At 48.5% G+C, this 19,606-nt stretch overlaps 1 protein-coding gene across 1 annotated transcript in view; it reads right to left on the reverse strand.

Moving 5' to 3' along the window:
- Positions 1–19,480, reverse strand: part of LOC308608665 (CD99 antigen-like) — a 28,143-nt gene extending 8,663 nt beyond the window's left edge. Inside the window, exons 1-5 of the mRNA XM_081221961.1 lie at positions 19,389–19,480; positions 3,948–3,980; positions 2,643–2,687; positions 1,389–1,430; positions 686–754 (exon numbers count right to left, since the gene is read on the reverse strand). Of these exons, the coding sequence (XP_081078087.1) occupies positions 686–754; positions 1,389–1,430; positions 2,643–2,687; positions 3,948–3,980; positions 19,389–19,455 (256 nt within the window). The 5' untranslated portion in view covers positions 19,456–19,480. The remainder of the gene's footprint in view (positions 1–685; positions 755–1,388; positions 1,431–2,642; positions 2,688–3,947; positions 3,981–19,388) is intronic.
- Positions 19,481–19,606: the final 126 nt, after the last annotated feature.

Consider the following 19,606-nt stretch of genomic DNA (forward strand, 5'->3'; position numbering starts at 1 on the left):
CAAGAAAAGTCATATGATAAAAGTTATTAAATGACATAAGAAAATGCTTATGGAATACTAATAAGCAAAAAATAATGTGATGACACAGTGTGAATAAAAGATTGACAGTTTTACTTAACAGCTGTTTCATTTAAATTGATATAAAATACTAGGGAGAATAACCATCTTCACTGTGGTAGAGGACGGACAGTATTTCTATTTTTCTGCATTAATAATTAAACAAATATATAAACAAACGAAAAAGCCAACTCAAAATCTGAAGTTTCAACAGCCAGCCATTCAACTCAGAATGCTGATGTCAGTCAAATACTCAGAGAATACTATGATGTGTCAGAAAAAAGGCGGCAAAAACCTTTAAAAAAAAAAACAAGCCAAGAGCTTCTCTAAAGGGAAAGAACAAGCTGGTATTTTTCTCCATATTGATTCTCTATGTTTAAAATCTTACATTTAATTTTTTAAAGTTTCCATTAAAACCTTGGAAGTTAAATCAGCAAACTAAAAATCAAATCCGAACCAAAAATATCTTTTTGAAAACTGTTTTCCAGGACCGGAAAATTGGCATTACCTTGCACAGAGAGTTCACAGTAAGATCATGCTAAATCTGAAATTACCTCCTTTCAGCTGACATGGAAATCACTGTACTCTGAAAAACACACAAGGACCCACAGGGGTGAGAAGGTCTTACCAGAAGAGCCGGGCTGGTTGGGGTTTGGATTAGGTTTTGGCTTGGGTGGTTTGGGTGACACTGGGTCATCTGTAAAAGAGGAGAGTTGCAATTATGAGCACTTTGCAGTCAAGAAAACAAAACGTGCATTTGCACACAGATGGTTTACTAAACAGTTAGAAATGGAAGCATGTCCTTTTTCATGGCGGGGCAAGTCCTTTGTCATGATGGGGATACCCATACACACAGGCACCTGTGGATTTCTTTGCATCATCATCCACCTGCAATACTTAAATTCATGTATTTCCAATAGAAAATAAAGCAGATGGCTGGACCAGCTACAGAATTTGTGGAGCCCAGGGCAAAATGAGAATGCAGAGTCCCTTGCTTAAACTGTACTAAGAAATTCAATATGGCGGCCACAGAGCAGTCAACCAAGGAAGGAAGTCCTTCTGAGTGTGGAGCCCTGTGTGACCCTACGCGCCCATGAGGCCAGCCCTGGCAAGGATATTCAGTTTGTCTTATATCACCCCAAAGACTGTAAGAGCTTTAAAATAAAAGTAGGCATACGGATAAAAGCCAAAAATTCAGCCACAACAAACAATACATCTGTTCCTTAGGTTTTCGTGGTAAAAACTAATTTGACTTATTTAAAAGAGATAGCCTCTTTGCAATGATAAATAAGCAAGTCAGACACATAGGAGATTTAGGAGGTACTACTTACGGCTCCCTCCACCAAGGGCATCTTCTAAATTGAAGTTATCATCTAAAGGAGAAAAACAGATAGTTAATACTGAAGCTCTGGGTGAAACGAGGAACAGAAATGACTTCCTAAATAGATGGAGGAAACACTGCATCTCCACATCTCAAAACACTTTCCTGGATATCAGTCTGACCAACGTCTCAGCAGAAAAACCAAATTCCTGACCGTATTCATCTCATCCTTCTCTCCAAGGAGAGGAATAAAAGGCAAAACCAAACCAAAACAATGAAAGTAATTTATAAATCAATTACGCCCCATGGACCGAGTTGAAATTCCAACTTCCACCTGCAGACGATTCTTCCTCGGGGACCGTTCATCCTAGCGTCATCCCCTACCAAGTTGCCAACAACTTCCGCAAGGTAGATGCTACGAGGTAAGGGGGGAAGTCTGTGGCCAGATCTGGGCTTGTGCCCACCAAGAAAATGATTCACCTGACCCAGGTGTACTTGACAAAATGATGTGACCATTCCTGATGGCTTCCGAGGTTGCCTTCTTAGTTTTAAGGACTCTTTGCAAGTCCCAGCAACATCTAGGTGAGCTTGTGTATCCACCCAACACGATGTACTGACCCATCAAGAGTCACGACTGGGAAACAGCGTCGCTGCCCCAGGGAGCGCGTGACGGTACAAAGTCCATTGTTCAATAATGACTTGTCCAGCATCCTCCACGTGCCTGCACAGGTCAAGGACCTGGCTCTGAACAAGGCTATCTTTTTCCTCATAAGATGCCATTCTAGATGAGAAGCCCAACATTTGAAGAGAGTTATCACATTTTTTAAAAAATCAGTGATAAGAGCTCTGTAACTTTGGGCATCGATTTTACTGTGGGTGACTAACCACCAATGAATCTGACCCTTGGTCAATTCCATGATCGGTCTGATTGCTGACTTGTATTGGAAAGGGTTAGTGACAACTAGTATGCTCCTCCTAGAGGCTGAGATCGAAGTTTGCTCATGGGTTATATGAGGGTCCCGGATCCTAAAACTGTTCTTCCCAAGAAATGAGTATCCAAAACCAGGGACAGACACTCAGAATAAAAGCATCCAGAGATGCCTTCCAGGGGACCCAAAGGCATCTCGCCAAATTCAAGTATTAACCAGGCTGGATCCAGAGCCGGTGGATAGCTGACTACGTCTCACCCAGCTCCTGGGAAAACTGGGGCGCACGACAATGATGTCTCAGCTGTGTTTGCATGCTGGGCACCTTTGCTTCTTACCGGTGGCTTTTTTTGGTGGGGCCGGAGTGGGTTTCTTGTCATCGTCTGAAGAGAAAAGACATTTCTGTCAGTAAAACTTGCAGCTGGGAAACAGAATCAACTCCCGACACTGTTCTGTTTCCCTAAAAAGACTCAGAAAACGTTTGAAGCATCATTTTTTCCACCACGGCTGCCACCGAGACCAAGGACCCCTCCCACCTCATGATGCCAAGTGGGGGACTGTGAGTGAAAGAGGAACCCGGCAGAACACAGGACCCAAGGGAGAGCCCGGGACCTGTGTGGGAGAAGGAGGGACACGGGACCCTTTGCTCCAAGGCTGTGCACGTTCACTACCCGCAGCACACCTTTTGCTCCTTGGGACCCCCAGGCAGCCAAGGCAATGTGGGCTGAGGCCATTAGGACCACAGACACCTCCCCGGCATCTCTCCCCACCAGCCAATGAGGGTTCCATCGTCAAGAATAAGACTTACCCCCCGCTGGCTTTTGGGAACATTACTGCCCTCACGGTTTTGACTCACACCTCTGCATTGGACCCCAGGAGTTAAAAAGATACCTTGGGGCCTTGACATACATACAGTACTATGTATAAACTAGATAACTAACGAGGACCTACTGTAGAGCACAGGGAGCTCTACTCAGTGCTCTGTGGTGACCTAAGTGGGAAGGAAATCTGAACAAGAGGAGATAGATGTATACATATAGCTGATTCACTTTGCTGTACGGCGGAAACTAACACAACATTGTAAAGCAACTGTACTCCAATTAAAAAAAAAAAAAAAAGATGTCTTGGGTTGAATACTGGGCTCCCAAATTCACATCCACCGGGAACCTCAGAACGTGACCTTATTTGGAAACAGTGTCTTTGCAGATAACACTGGTTAAGATGTGGTCACAGTGGATTAGCACAGACCCTTATAGACGAGTGCCTTTATCAGAAGGAAATTGGAAAACATAGAGGCACTGATGCACAGCAAGGTGGCCGCGTGAAGGCAGAGGCAGAGATTGGGGTGATGCAGCTACCAGCCAAGGGATGGAATCAGTGAGCACACGGGGGACCAGCCCACAGGGGGCCAGCCCACGGGGGACCAGCCACCTCCCCAAGCACATGGCAGCCCTGCGTGGCATTCATTCACTACCAGAGTGTGGCAATTATTCCACCAAAAGAGATTTATTTACCCTGACAAGGGCACCTTGATTTTCTTCGTCCTATGTGAGTCTAGTTATCACAGTAAGACATATTTCAAGATTTACTAGAGTCCAATAACATATTCCCTGTAGTTTACAAAATGTTTTAATACTACTCACCGTCAAGGGCATGCGATAAATCAAAATCTTGGCCTAAAAGAAAAAGAGTCCAATTAGAAATAAGTCAAATAGAAGTAAATTGGGAAATTAAGAAGACAATTAAAAAAGGGCATGATTTTGGATTTTGAGATGTCTGGCAGCTTTGAAAATGCATCACATGTTGCGATTTCTCATTTGAAATATTCCCTCTCATGCGTAAATGTAAGAATATGTCAGCTTATGTTCTACATTATGGACAACCTTAGAGTTTAGCAGCAATTAAATTAGTGAGAAACCATGGTAATTCTGCATGTGCGTTATTCTAAAAAAGCAGGTGTTTTGAAATAGGTGAGTAACAATTTCCAACACATGATGGAGAAAAAACATGGGGAGAAAAACCCCTTGGATTAGCAACATCTCTATAATTACACAACCAAAATGTACTTCTTGTAGAAACACCAGACAACCCAGAAAAAGGTAAATTTTCTTTTATGTTTCCTGTGATCCCAGAGAAGGGGGGAAACTGCCTTTAATTCCACTGTTCTTCTATCGTGTTGCTACCGCTTTACTGAAGCAATTTCAATACTATTTCTGTTTCTATCCAATTAATGATGAATTGAAGGAAAGCAAAGTAAGGGAATCTGGGAACAGTCCACTTGGACCATCCGGTCAGCGGAAAGGAGAGTGAGAGCGGGTCGGGGGATCATCCTGCAGTGGCAGAAGCCAAGGGCACACGTGTCCCCTGTCAGGAAGCGCTGGGCGTGTAACAAGCCGCCTCCAGAAGGTTGCAAAGTGTTCAGTCCCCCTGACTGTCTCACAGACCAGACAGGTGTCAGCCTGTAACTCACTCTCTCTCTCTCTCTCTCTCTCTCGTGTGTGTGGGTGTGTGTGCAGCTGTGTGTGAGCGATTGGGTGTGTGTGTGTGTGTCCATTTACTGAGTTGTTTGGGATCCATGGGGTTTTGTGTGTAGGTATGTGGGTGGTTTGTATGTGTGTAGTTGTGTAGGTGTGTGCACTTTGTGTGCTTTGTGTGTGTGCACATGTGTGTGTCTAAGTGCAGATGGCATGTGTGTATTTGTGGTGTGTGTAGTGTATGTGTATATGTGGGGTTTTGTATGTGCATGTGTGTAGTTTGGGCGTGTGCCCATGTGTAAGTGCGTCTACGTGTAGTTTGGGAAGTGTATTTGTGTGTGTGTGATTTTCCACGTGTGTATTAAGAACAGGCAGGCAGGTAAAAAAGAATGAAATAATGCCATCTGCAGCACCATGGATGGACCTAGAGATGATCATACTAAGGGAAGAAAGACAGACAGGGAAAGACAAATACCCTATGATGTCACTTACACGTGGAATCTAAACTACGACACAAATGAATCTATATACAAAGCAGAAACAGAGTCACAGACATAGAAAACAATCTTATGGTTACCAAAGGGGAAAGGGAGCGGGGACAGATAAGTTAGGAGTTTGGGATTAACAGATACACGTGACTATATATACAATAGATAAACAACAAGGACCTACTGTAGAGCACACAGAACTCTATTCAATATCTTGTAATAACTTATATGGGAAAAGAACCTGATATATATATATATATATATATGTGTATATATATATATATATATATATATATATATATAAATAACTGAATCACTTTGCTGTACACCTGAAACTAATATTGTCAATCAACTCTACTTCGATAAAAAATACGATATGAACAATGAGCTGTGCCCCCAAATTAAAAACAAACAAACAAAACAACAGGCAGCAGAAGCAGCAGCATCTGGGAAGGCCCTGCGTTGGACGGACCCCAGCCCTCACGGGGGGGTGGGGCGCAGGTTTCTGCATCTCAGAGCCCGGGAGGGACGGGTGTGGTTTCAGCTCTTCCTGAAGCATGTGGCAGATGTTCACGAGGTAGCCAGGGCGGCTGGGGAGGGTGGGATTTGTTCAGCCCCCCTGGGCAAGTGCAGAGCCTACACATACATGCGCGTCTCTGGTCCTGTACGTCTGCCTAGAGACCCACAACCGTTATCGCACCCTCTACGCTCCCTCTGCCGAAGCGATGGCGCTGGGACCTTCCTGAGATGTTCAGCGTCCCTGCCATCGGGACGCCTCCAGCCCTGACGGTGGGGGGGCAAGTAGCCCCAAACAGAGCGATTCAAGGAGTGGACGTGCTGCGCTCCGGACGGGGATTTGGAAAGAACAAGCAGACAGGCTCTTTGGAACGTTGAAACCAACAGCAACCCACTTGAACGTAAGATGTTTCTACACGTGATGCGTGCGCGTGCACGCTCCTGTGTGGGTGTGTCTGTGTACGGATGTGCACGTGAGTATACTCGTGTGCGTGTGTCTATGAGCACGTGCGCCCACGGGCGTGCACACTGCATGTGGATGAACTGCACGCGTGCCCACGTGTACCTGTGCGCATGCATGTCCACGTGCACTGGCGCATGTGTGGTGCAGGTATGTGCTCATGGGCGCGCATGCATGTGCGCGCGCAAATATGCATCGAGCGTGAGTGTTGTGTATGTATGCGTGTGAGCATGCGTGCACGTGTGTGTGCACGTGTCTGTCTGTCTGCCTGGTAGCTCCGTGTCCAGGGCCTGGAGCCTCCCCAGCCCACCTGGGCCCCGTGCCCCCGCCCTGCTCCCCGCGCATCTGTGCTCCTGAGCACCGGGGACGTGGCCCCGTTTAGGGGAGAGGTCACGGCTCAACTCAGAGCCCTCTGCTGAGCCCCCAGGGTCCCGCACGAAAACCCAGGAACAGCAGACCCAGTGGGGCTGGGGGAGGGGCCGGGCATCCAAGCGGGACACCCAGGCATTTCTCTTCCTGCTGCCGTTGCCCAGCCCATCGGAGGCAGCCTGCACCGCCTCTGCGGCTTCCAGGCGGCCCCTCCAGGCTCCAGATGTGGAGGGGGACACCTCCAGACGTGAGGCAGCCCCGCCAGACACAGGGCCTGAGTCATCCCCACAGCACACACACACCCTGTCATGAGCCCTCCCCCACGCCGTGCACCCTCCTCCCCCAGCCGTGCACCCTCCCCCCAGCCGTGTATGCTCCCCACTCAGCCATGCACGCTCCCCCCAGCCATCTGTTCGGTTTCCTCCTCCCGAGACCCAGGACAAGCCCCAGGACGTCCCCAAGGCCACCCTGGGCGTGGGCTCCTCCTGGGGAGCCTGGGAAGCTGCACGTGCCTCACAAACCCACTGAACCGCGAATCTGAGGTTCCACAACCATGAACTGTGCAAGTGACAAGCGCACAGCACGAGGCCCGAATCCGGTTTCCCTTAAATTCCATCAGGGTGGAGCACTGACGTAGACATCACAATGAGGATAGAAATACTACTGATAATAATTTATAGAGATGATCAGTTACACAATTTATACACGGAGCTTATAAATTATACAAATGGAAATAGAAGTGAAATAAATACTGGAAACAAAACTAGAACAGAAACAAAATATAGATCGGGGCTTCCCTGGTGGTGCAGTGGTTAAGAATCCGCCTGCCAATGCAGGCGACATGGGTTCGAGGCCTGGTCCTGGAAGATCCCACATGCCACGGAGCAGCTAAGTCCGTGTGCCACAACTACTGAGCCTGCCCTCTAAAGCCCATGAGCCACAACTACTGAGCCCGTGAGCCACAACTACTGAAGCCTGCGAGCCTAGAGCCCATGCTCCGCAACAAGAAAAACCACCGCAATGAGAAGCCCGCGCACCACAACGAAGAGTAGCCCCCACTCGCTGCAACTAGAGAAAGCCTGCATGCAGCAACGAAGACCTAACGCAGCCAAAAATGATAAATAAATAAAAAATTAAGAAAAAACAAAGCTAGAACAGAAAGAAAATATAGTTGCAATATTACAGAAATTACAAACTATAGAATTTATCATTTATGTACAGAACTTATAAATTATATAAATGTAAAAAGTAAGTAGAAATAAGCTTTAGAAACAAAATTAGAAGAGAAATTAAATATAAATATAATTATAGAAGTTACAAATTATGTCATTTATACTTTAGACACAGAATTTATAAGCTATATAAATAAATAAATACAAATAGAAATAAATTATAGAAACAAAATTAGAAAAGAAATAAGATAAAGTTGCGTAATAATAAATTACAAATTATACAAATTATAATTTATACACAGAACCTATCATTATGTAAATGAATATATGTTTAAATATAATAGAGATAAATTCTAGAAATAAAATTAGAATAGAAAATAAATTTTTATAATTATAAATTAAATAAATTATAAATTATGTAATTTATAATTTATACACAGCACCTATCAATTATGTAAATGAACACCTGTATACATATAATAGAAATAAATTCTACAAGTAAAATTAGAATAGAAAATATAAATTTTATAATAATGAACTATAAATTATGTAATTTATAATTTATGCACAGAACCTATGAATTATATCAATGGATATATGTATACATGAAACAAACTCTAGAAAGAAAATAAGGGTAGAGATAAAATTTAAATTTTTAAAATAATAAATTCTAGAAATTATGAATTATACATAAATTTTATCATTTATACACAGAACCTACGGGCACAAATACGGGCACAAGTAAAATAGAAATAAATTCTAGAAATAAAGTTGGAATCAAATTAAAAATTAGGCACTTAAAAGATTCCTTGGGCTTTCAGATTTTCCTACTAATGAGGTAAGGATCACGTAAAACTAACAGTAGCCACGGATGAATTTTCTGGACGGCCTGCATGCTCCTGGAGCTGTCTAGATAATACCGTCGACCTGCAAGGCTCTCTTTTAGGGAGGAAGAAACGGAGACCCCAGAACTCGCCCCCAGTACCCTGCAATGTCAACGGCAACACCAGAGTCCCCCCGGCCCCGGCCCCGTGCAGGCTGGTCACTGCTGTTCAGGGCTGGTCCAGGGCCAGAGGTAATGGTGAATGCTGTTTGATCTTATTTTATTTTTAAATATTAGAGATGCCCCTATTTTTCTGTAGCTAGGAAGGAATTGCTCCAGACATAGTTTTGCCATTTCTCGAGCCACGTAATTGAACATTCTGCCTTACAGATTTTGTGACAAGGAGGGGAAAGGTTCTTCTCTTGTACCATAACCCTGGGGGTGCCACTCTGGGCTGTGTCAAGCTTTGGAAGAATCCAGAGCATCTGGGGACGCTGTGGGTTGGGCTTCGGGTGGACCCGTGAGTTTTAGAATTTGGGGAGCCCAGATTCCTGGGCCCTGATCCCAAAGACACTGACTCAGTGGGTGGGAGTCGGGCCTGTGAATCTGCATTTCTAACAATCTGCTGATCCTGCTGGGTGGGCTGGGATGGCAGGAGTGGCCCAGGACCCTCATCCCGGCTGTAGGGGGGTAGTTCTAGGACCCCGGTAAATTCAGTCTCCCTGAGCTAGGAAACCAAGTCATTGTCCCCCTGAAAGATAATCTCCAGGATCTGACTCAAAGCCCCAAATCCATTTCCTATTTTATCACCCTTCACCCTGGGTCACCACCCTGCCCCTCCGCACTGGCCGTAAATGACTCTTCAGAAGGCCCCAAACTTGATCAGTTCACGGAGGCTTTGCATCTCCAGAAACTGGCCCAAGGCCCCTAAGCTAGACCTGACAGTTCTATTTATTAATCACAGTCGAGGCACATCCTCCGTAGTGGTTTTGTTCTTACAGTCGCCGGAAATGCTGAATGAGCTAATATTCAATCATAGCTCCTGGGGAACTCCAGGGTTAAGTTCCTGCACCCTCAGGTCACACCGCCATGAGCTAATCGCAGATAACCTTGTTTCATGCATGTTTCTGTGGAATTTAATCTTATTTAACCTAGAGTGTTGATGCTCAAAGCACTCTTTCTCCTACCTAAAGGAAGCTCATCTCACACATGTATTTCAGGCACGCGGCCACCTTCTTGTGCTTACAAGCAAAATCGCAAGCATAAAGCACAAAAATGCAAAAATGTGGCACTACACAGGTACTTGTTTACAGTCTAAGACCGGAGAGGTGACTCTGTTTTTTTGCAGCTGGGCACAAATCCCCGAACTCAGTGTCAATTTGGGAGTTACAAATAAATTGTAGCAAGTAGGCAGATTTGCAAATACGGAGTCTGTGAATGCTGAGGATGGATGGTACAATCACTACTATGATTGGCCAAAAAGTTCACTCGGGTTTTTCTGTAAGATGTTATGGAAATACAATAGATGTCACTCTATGTCCCTGGAAAATTTACAATCCCCCCAGCATGCTGTGAATGATTTCAGGGGTCACACAGTTTGGGCACCTTGTCCGTCCTTGGGGCTTCCCTCGAATCCTCTACTTGGCCATAAATGCCAATCTCTTCTGTCCATACCAAGAAAACTCCTATTCAGTTCTCAAAGACCCGATAAGATGCTGCCCTCCTACAGGAAGCCCTCAGCATCCCTCCGAGACAGACTAACGCATTTCCGTGGGTGATTCCTATGCACGTTACAGTTTCAGAAGCTCGAGTACAGATCTTGGTTCTCAACTCTGGCTGCACATCCAAGGAGACCTCATAAGTCCCGAGGCCCAGGCTGTGCCCCAGGCCAATTAAAGAAAAAACGTTGGGGGCTGGTTCGCAAGCCACTAGTATAGATTTTTATTGCCTTACTACTCCTTAACACAGCTGGTCCCTTCTCTCTCATTTCTGCTGTCTTGTTCCAGGCTCTGCCAACACCCTCGGCTAAGGCCAGCAACGTCTTGCCCCGCACACTGGGTAGCTGGTTTAATATAATCGGTTTCCCTGGCAGTCCTAGGTATTTTATTTTATGCATTAAAAAGAAATGTTCTTCTGAGAGGGGGTCCCCAAGCTTTCTCAAAATACCTGAGCATCCAGGGAAGAAACTGGTTAAGGGCTTCTTGTATTCTTCCTGGAAGGATGTCGGGGGAGGCGGGGGGGGGGAAGGGGGGAGCCTTAAAAATGAAAGCAGAAATGGAGACAGGAGCACAGGTGGAGAAAGATTTAGAAAATGAAATCAGCAGGATTCGCTAACATCGGATATGGGAGAAGGAGCCGGCAGGAATGCAAGGTGACTTTTCATTTTGAGAATCTGGGCAAACGGTCCTATCACGAGAAGCAGGAGTAAAGGAGGAGATGCCGGCCGGGGAGAACATCATGAGTAGCCGGGGATATGGAGCCCTGTAGACTCCGTGGGTGCATCCGGACGGACCAGATCTATCAGCAGGTACGGAGGTTAGCCTAGGTGGAGAGAGATCTGGGGGCGGGACTGCAGGGGAACCAGCATCAGCCTTCCAAGAGGTGGACACGAAAGCTTTCTCTGTGGTAGCCGTATGCAGTCCACACCCAGCTGAGACTCATCTGCTGCTCTGTCCTTCCCATGCCCTGATTCCTTCCCCAACTCTGAGTCAGCTCCTTATCTTGTAGGAATGCAGAGATTATAACCCACTGGCTGGTGATGTGCTTACGGTGAGTCTAGGTGCTGGTGGTTTCAGAGCAGTGAGATAATGGCCCCCTCCCACTGGAAACCACTTGAGATAGGTACTGCAGCTATCTATCTATCTATCTATCTATCTATCCATCTATCTATCTATCATCTTTTATCCATCCATTCATCCATCCATCCTCTATCCTTTGACATCTCTCCATCTATCCTGTGTCTATCTATCATCTACCCATTATCTATCTTCCACCATCTGTCTATCCATCCATCAACTATAAACCTACGATCTATCTATCTATCATCCATGCACCAATCAATCATCAATCACACCTATCCAGCGCTACCTCACTCCAGCCAGGCCACTAGTCTTGAATTAACTCCTCAGCATGGAGTCGAGTCAGGGCGGGGGGAGGGGGAGGGGAGGCTGCCCTCGTCTGTCCAGCAGCACCGCATCTGGACCTCTGAGGGACAGCCTTTCACGTGCACCTCCCGCTCCCTCTGAGACCCAGCCACACCCTTTCCTCTTCCTGTCCCACGGTGTTACTCTGTGTCAAACACGTAAGAATTCTCCTTCCTGAGTCTCCTTCATCTGGTGGGGCACATTCTGGGCCAACGACGTGGCAAACAGCACCCCTTTAACTTCCATGGAGAACTGACCCCAGACCCTTTCCTAAAAGAAAACAGCCAAGGACAGCAGAAGCTGACCGGCCATATCTGAGGTCTTGCCAGGGGGACAAGGTCTATATGACGCCTTGTCTGTGTCTTGCCCCCAAGACAACGTCATCGATTTACTCTTTGTGCATCAGTAGCTCGGGTCCAGTGAACAAGCGGACGCATTGCCAGAGCGCGATCGCACTGGGCGGTGCGGGGAGGGGGAGGGGAGGGGAGGGGGAGGGTGGAACGCCCTGCGGATGCACAAACAGAAACAGCCGGAATTCGCTGGCTGCATTGTCTGCGGATGACGAATGCCTTCCACGTCCCGGAATACAACAGGTCTGGCTCTTTGCCGTCTCACGAAGGGAAGTGAACAGGCAGGAATGAAAATGAGTTCTCGCTCTCTCTCTCTCTTTTCTTTTTCTCAAAAGCACCCTTGGGAGTCATTACTTGGCTCTTTGAAAAGTTGCTGATGCCCTGCAGCTTTATGGCCCCTCTCGAAAACAGAGGGATTCTATCAAAAACGTCCAAGTGCGGAAGGCAAGAGAGATGGAAAAGGGGTTCAGATGTGCAACGGATTTCAAACGCCCCTGCCTGCCTTCTGCGGAAATAAAGACATTTTACGACACGGCCCAGTCCACCCAGACAGATGAACTGGCGCCAAAGCCACACCGATGCTTACTTAGCAAAGCGTGGGTAAAGTATGCTGGTGTTTTCTACTCGAATCTATTTGATCTTTTTCGTTTCAATGCTGCTGGACGTGCACTAAATTCCCAGCCTGTCCAAGGGTCCCTAACCGCCACTGGAAAAACACCGCTTAGAGGGCTTGTATCTAACTCTAGGGGGAGGAAAAAAAAAAAGGAAGTTTCTGGTTTTCTGTTTACGGGGTTTTTTTGGTTTGTTTGTTTGTTTTAAATTTTTTTTAATTAATTTATTTATTTATGGCTGTGTTGGGTCTTCGTTTCTGTGCGAGGGCTTTCTCTAGTTGTGGCAAGTGGGGGCCACTCTTCATCGCGGTGCGCGGGCCTCTCACTATCGCGGCCTCTCTTGTTGCGGAGCACAGGCTCCAGACACGCAGGCTCAGTAGTTGTGGCTCACGGGCCCAGCCGCTCCGCGGCATGTGGGATCTTCCCAGACCAGGGCGCAAACCCGCGTCCCCTGCATTGGCAGGCAGACTCTCAACCACTGCGCCACCAGGGAAACCCTGTTTACGGGGTTTTTAAAAAATAATATGAGTAGCGAGACGGTGGCCACACTGAGTCATTCAAGACAAAGCTGAAACTAACACAGCCGTGCACCAACTCCCCAAAGTGCCATAAGAATTAGGCGAAGAGGGGCTTCCCTGGTGGTGCAGTGGTTAAGAATCCGCCTGCCAATGCAGGGGACGCGGGTTCGAGCCCTGGTCTGGGAAATCCCACATGCCACGGAGTAACTAAGCCCGTGCACCACAACTACTGAGCCTGCGCTCTAGAGCCCGCGAGCCACAACTACTGAGCCCGCGTGCCACAACTACTGAAGTCCACGGGCCTAGAGTCCATGCTCGGCAACAAGAGAAGCCACCGCAATGAGAAGCCCGCGCACCGCAACGAAGAGTAGCCCCCGCTCGCCACAACTAGAGAGAACCCGCGTGCAGCAACAAAGACCCAACGCAACCATAAATAAATAAATGAATAAATAAATTAAGAAAAAAAGAATTAGGCGAAGAATACAAACAGCAGATTCCAAAAAGCAAGAAAAAAAAAGGAACTCCTGTGTCCCTATGTGGACAGATACAGATGCAGATGTAAAAGACACAGGCAGACCTCATTTTATTGCGTTTAGCTTTACTGTGTTTTTTACAAACTGAGGGTTTGGGGGCAACCCTGTTTCGACCAAATTTACTGGTACTTTTCCAACAACTTTTGTTCACTTCGTGTCTCTGTGTCTCATTTTGGTAATTCTCGCAATCGTTCAAACTTTTTCATTATGATATGTGTGTGACGGTGACCTTTGATCGGTGATCTTTGATGTTACTACTACAAGTCTCTGAAGCCTCACAGGATGGTGAGCATTTTTTAGAAATAAAGTATTTTTCAATTAAGCCACGTTCATTGTTTGTTTGTTTGTTTTTGTTTTTTTTGTGTGTGTGTGTGGTACGCAGGCCTCTCACTGTTGTGGTCTCTCCCGTTGCGGAGCACAGGCTCCGGATGCTCAGGCTCAGCGGCCATGGCTCGCGGGCCCAGCCGCTCTGCGGCATGTGGGATCTTCCCGGACCGGGGCATGAACCCACGTCCCCTGAATCAGCAGGCCGACTCCCAACCACTACGCCACCAGGGAAGCCCCATTGTTTTTTATTAAAGACATAATGTCACTGCACATCCGACAGACTAGATTCTAATGTAAACATGACTTTTATATACACTGGGAAACCAAAAAATTCCTGTGACTTGCTTTTACTGGGGTGGTCTGGAACCGAACCCACAATCTCTCTGAGGTGTGCCTGTCCTATTAATTAGGTAAATACCCATAGGAATTCTGGTTAGTTAACCTCTTTCACCCAAGAGATTAGGCACAAACAAAAAAAGGACGTCTAGTGTTGGGTGGTCAACCAGAACTCCCTGGGAGGATAAAGCCAAAATCAGAAGCAATATGGTAGCATCTCATAAGACCAACCATTTGTGTATCCTACACAACCTGGCCATTCTCCCAGAAGGACACAAATATAACAAAATAGTCACGGTTGTTGACTGTGGTTGAAGTGTGTGTGTGTGTTTGTATGTGTGTGTGTGATGTGGGTCTTTGTCCTGTAAGGTTGGAAGGGTGACTGTAAATTAAAAATAAAAGCCCTGGTGGAAACAAAGGAAGAGACTTCTCTTCCCTCGCCCTTTGCTTCCAGATCTTTCTCTGTCCTTTTCCAAGGTGGGTAAATATGTTTAACGGCTAAAGGAGCCTGTTCTGACAACCTGTAGAGAATGGGTGACATTTACTTAGCTACTTTTAAAAGTGCGTCTTTGCAGCCTTAGTGGGTCACCTGTGATGCATGTCACATCCTGGGATCATACTCACTCGATCATAAAATGGGTTTCTTTCCCTTCTACCTTGGCGGAGAGGCTTTCTGGGTTGACGTTGGGTTGAATTCTAATTCTCCAACACCTTCCCTGTTCCACCAAAGACGCTCTGGTAAATAGTACTGCCACGAAGGGGCTGCCGTGACTTATATCGTGAAACCCATGTTGATAACAATGCCTGTGGGTAGTTCATTTTCAAGTATGTGTCATCCTCTGAGGGTTAGAAAACACCCCTCTGTCTGCAGAAAACACATCCAAAACCACTGTATCCCTGCAAAAGGACTTTCGGAGATCTGTAAACACACACTCCATCGTTAACCCTAAGAACTGGCAAAGGAGATCAAAGAGCAATCTCCACTGATTTACCGGGTGTCAGAACAAACCACACGGGGACTCAGCGAGATGTCCTGTGCCAGATGTGTCTCCCCAGCTGCCACCAGGGCTGGGCGTCCTCAAACAGCTGGGTGTCTGAAGGATTCTGCGGAAAGCCAGGACGCTGAATGAGTTGGCACCTCACCCCAAGACAACCTCCGTCTTCTTTTTAACCCTGTCTGTAAGTCATACACAGCATGGGATTCTTTTCTCTCTAAAAGAAGCCACGGTGATTGGAAAATCTCAATAGGAACAAATACATGGGCTTCATGTGTGTGGTAGTCAGTCTCCTTTGGGAGGAAAACCTCAGCTGGAAAAAATTCCAGACTTCATCCGTGAAATCCCTGCATCCTACACGTTGGATGGATTTAACTACTCGACCACCTGCATTCTTTTTCTGAACAATTAGCATATCATCCAGATGAAGAAAAGTGCATCCCCCCCCATGAAGAACCCCCCCAAATCAAGTATTTTAATATCTCTAGATGCAAAAAAAAAGGGGGAGTTGAAACATCATAAACTGAGAATGAAGAAAGAGCCAAAGCCCTGAAGGAAATAACACGCAATTAACTTTTTATCAGAGCCAAACATGCAGGCAGGACAATGAAACTCACTTTCTCTGCCTGGCAAGCAGAAACAGGAATAGCTGGATGGGGAGCTGGAGAAGCCACACCTGCTTGGGTGGAGATGATGAGGGAATCCCCGGAAACCTGTCAGTTGCCCAGGAAATGTCGCTTTCCCTAGGCGTTTCTGGATTTTCAAACAGCACTGGCTACTGTGCAAAGGCTGGGATGGAGCGTGGGGTCCTGGATTCAGCACCTTCCTGGACCTATTTCCCACCCGGTCCGCACTTAGGTGGCCCAGGTACCAGGAGTTCTAAAGCCCGGGATGTGAGTGTCCTACCTGGAGGAAGACTACTGAATCCAAACCCCCAGCTACCAACAACCTGGAATCTGTGACACAAATTCCAGGGTTTCTCAACCTCAGCACGACTGACATTGGGGCTGGAGGACTCTCTGATGAGGGGCGTGCTGGGCCTTGTGGGCTGTGCAGCAGCATCCCTGGTCTCCACCCACCGGATGCCAGGAGCACTCCCTCCCCGCAGTGTGACAACCAAAAACGTCCCCAGACATTGTCCTGTGCCCCCCTGGGGGACCAAGTCATCCCAGATTGCAAACCACAGCCATAGGTAGATAAATGGATGGATGGATGGATGGATAGATAGATAGATGATTTATATTAAGTCTCCATGCTCGGTCAGGGTTTCTCAGCCTCAGCACGACTGACATTGGGGCTGGAAGACTCTCTGATGAGGGGCGTCCTGGGCACTGCGGGCTGTGGACCAGCATCCCTGGTCTCCACCCACCACATGCCAGGAGCACGCCCCCTACGGTTGAGACAACCACAAACATTTCCAGACATGGCCAAGTGTCCCTCGTGGCGGGAGGAAGCACTGCTCTATCGAAAGCCAAAGTTGCCTCTTTCCTTGTAGGGCCCCTGCGTCTCTCCACTCCACTCTGTCCCACGGGGATTTCCAGAAAAACCTGGGGGCACAAGAGCCCTGGGTCCCAAGGCCTCAGGAAGCAGGCCAGTGCTATCTGCACCCCGATGAAGATCTACCCCTGACTCAATGGACGTCTGTAGCCAGAATGGAAACGAAGCCAAACCCCGATTTCTATAGGGAAGTGTGTTCTGAACTTCAGCAACTCGAAAGCAAACTTTCCTGATAAAACCCCATTTGTACCTTAGGAACAGTCCGTTCCCTGCCTCGGACCCCAGAAGGATCAGGCAGGGGAGGGGAGGCACCCTCCAAGAGATCAGCATGTATGAAGGCCCTGTCCCCTCTCTGCTCTTTCGGGGTGAGGCTGGCTCTTCACCCCCCCACCCCGCTGCTCTGTGCCCCCCCATCCCCCTGCCATTAAATCCACAACATCCGCTGGCTGAAAGCATCAACCAACCCGGAGTAGCTGGGAACAACCTGCATAGAAATCAGGCAATTCTAGCGTAACGGTGCTCTGGGTTTTTTCTAAAAATTACACATTTTATATACAGGGTAGACTATAACCTGTATGTGAAACCTGTTAAAAAACAAACAAACAAAACACAACTGTCACCAGAGACAGCTTCCAACTCAGCCAGACCCTCACACTGGCCAAGACTGTGTTCTCCACCCCTGAGTTCTTGAACTGTGGGGCTACCATTCCTTGGCCCTGCGTCCTATCTGCCTGATGAGATGTTTCCCTTCCCCCAGCAGATGGCACCTTCTTGGGCGACCAGAACCCCTTGTCATCCATCTCCCTGGAGCGAGGCGCACAGTTAAGGGCTCAGAGGGCAATTAACTCATGAAACGTGAATGAAGGTGTAGCCAGGGGGATGCCCGAAAAGTTCTCATGAGCAGGTGTGACTCAACCACACAGCAGGAAAAAAAAAAAAAAAAAAAACTAATGAAGAACTCTGTGGTGAGGCAGCTAGTTGGGATATTAGGGCAGGAAACAGAGAAACAGGAAACCCATCCCAGGCCCTCCCCACCAAGCTGTAAACTATTCCAAGAGTTCCCCATGGATCAGGCTGAATTTTTTTCTAAAGCCTGCAACGAACACACAACTTCTAGAATACATGGCACACATTTTAAAAAATGCAGACATCGATTAGCAAATCCTCCCTAAAATAAAAATCAGGCGGGGGACCAGGGCTCAACCTTCAGCCTCTAGCGCTGAGCTGGAAATTTCCAGGTAAACACCGGGCCTTCTCTGTCCTGTGTCTGGTTCCTGAAATGTGTCCTCCACCGATCAGACCACTCCTGAAAGACACTGCCCTAGTGGCTGTCCACTTAAAAATAACCACATAAAGGACACAAAACAACCGTTAGTCGGAGAAACCTGTTTTGTATGCCACACCCAGCAGGATCCCCACTTTCCTTTTAAAAGAAGAGAGAGAGAGAGAGAGAGACAGGAAAACAGGATCTCAACTTCCATTTTAAAAGGATAAAGACAGGAAAACGCAGGCAAGAACGAGAAACGGGCCAGATTGGCTGGGGAGTGTGGGCGTCCCGGGAGTCCTGTCCTCCTGACACTTTTTTGGGTGCGGTTTTCCGAATTATCTACTCGGACACACGGACGATCGGCTGAGAACACGTGTCCCTTGGCGGCGGCGTTCTGTACCCGACCGCGCGCTCGCCAGAAGTCCCCGCGGCCCGGACACCCCAAGAGCGGCTGGGCGTTTCTAGAGCTCCGAGTTTTTCCTGCCTTCCTCCCCCTTTCCCGGGTTTCAGGGTCCCCGGCCGAGTCCAGATTTAGTCACGGGCCGCAGGGCGTGGCGCCCGGAGGCGGCCACCGAGCGCCTGAACAAAGACGCGGTCCCCGGGCCCTGCCAGCGCTCTGGCCGGGGCGCGGGGCGGCCGCAGGGGCGCACACCCGCGCCCGGGAACTGAAGGGAACCCCGGGGGGAGGGGGGGAGGGGGGACTCGGGGGCCACTGCCCCACCCAGGGGCCTCCCAACTTTTAAGAGTCTGTGAATGTGAAAACAAACGCTGACATTCGCCTGCGGAGTGAGTCCAAAGGCGCCCGGGAAGAAAGCGAGGAGGAAGGGGTAAGGCCGCCTGCTTGGGGCGTTGGCCACCCGTTGGCACAGCGGGTCCCTCTAGGCGGGAAGGAGGGCTCGGGGGTCCCCGGCGCGTCCCCTTCCACGGCCCCCCACACACAGTGCGCCCCCCAAAATACGTCCCTCGCCATGCGTCCCGCAAAGTGTGTAAGCCCCGCACAGCGCGCCCCCGAGGTGCATGGTCCCCCAGTACGCCCCCCAAACTTTGTGTCCTACGCACGATGTCCCCCGAAGTATGTCCACCCCATACGGAGCGTCCGTCCCCCAAGGTTCGACCCCCTCCCGCGGCCCTTCCCTGGGGCCCCGACGCTGGTCCCCAAGCCAGGCCCGCGCCCCCGTGAGCCCCACCGGCCGCCGCTCACTCACCCCGGGTGGGCACCTGGGTGCCAAGCAGGCCGAGCAGCAGCAGCGCGAGGGCCGCCCGGCGCGCCATGGTGCGCCCCACGACGCAAAGGGTCTGTCCGGGGAGTGGCGCGCGGACGGCGGCGGCGGGAGGGACACCCCCGGGGCGGGGCCGGGTCAGGGTGCAGCGGTCGCCCCGCCCCGGCCTCAGCCCTCCCCGCTGGCGGCCGCCCCACCCCCGG

Source organism: Mesoplodon bidens (assembly GCF_964165515.1).
Source record: "Mesoplodon bidens genome assembly, chromosome: X".
NCBI classification, from domain to species: domain Eukaryota; kingdom Metazoa; phylum Chordata; class Mammalia; order Artiodactyla; family Ziphiidae; genus Mesoplodon; species Mesoplodon bidens.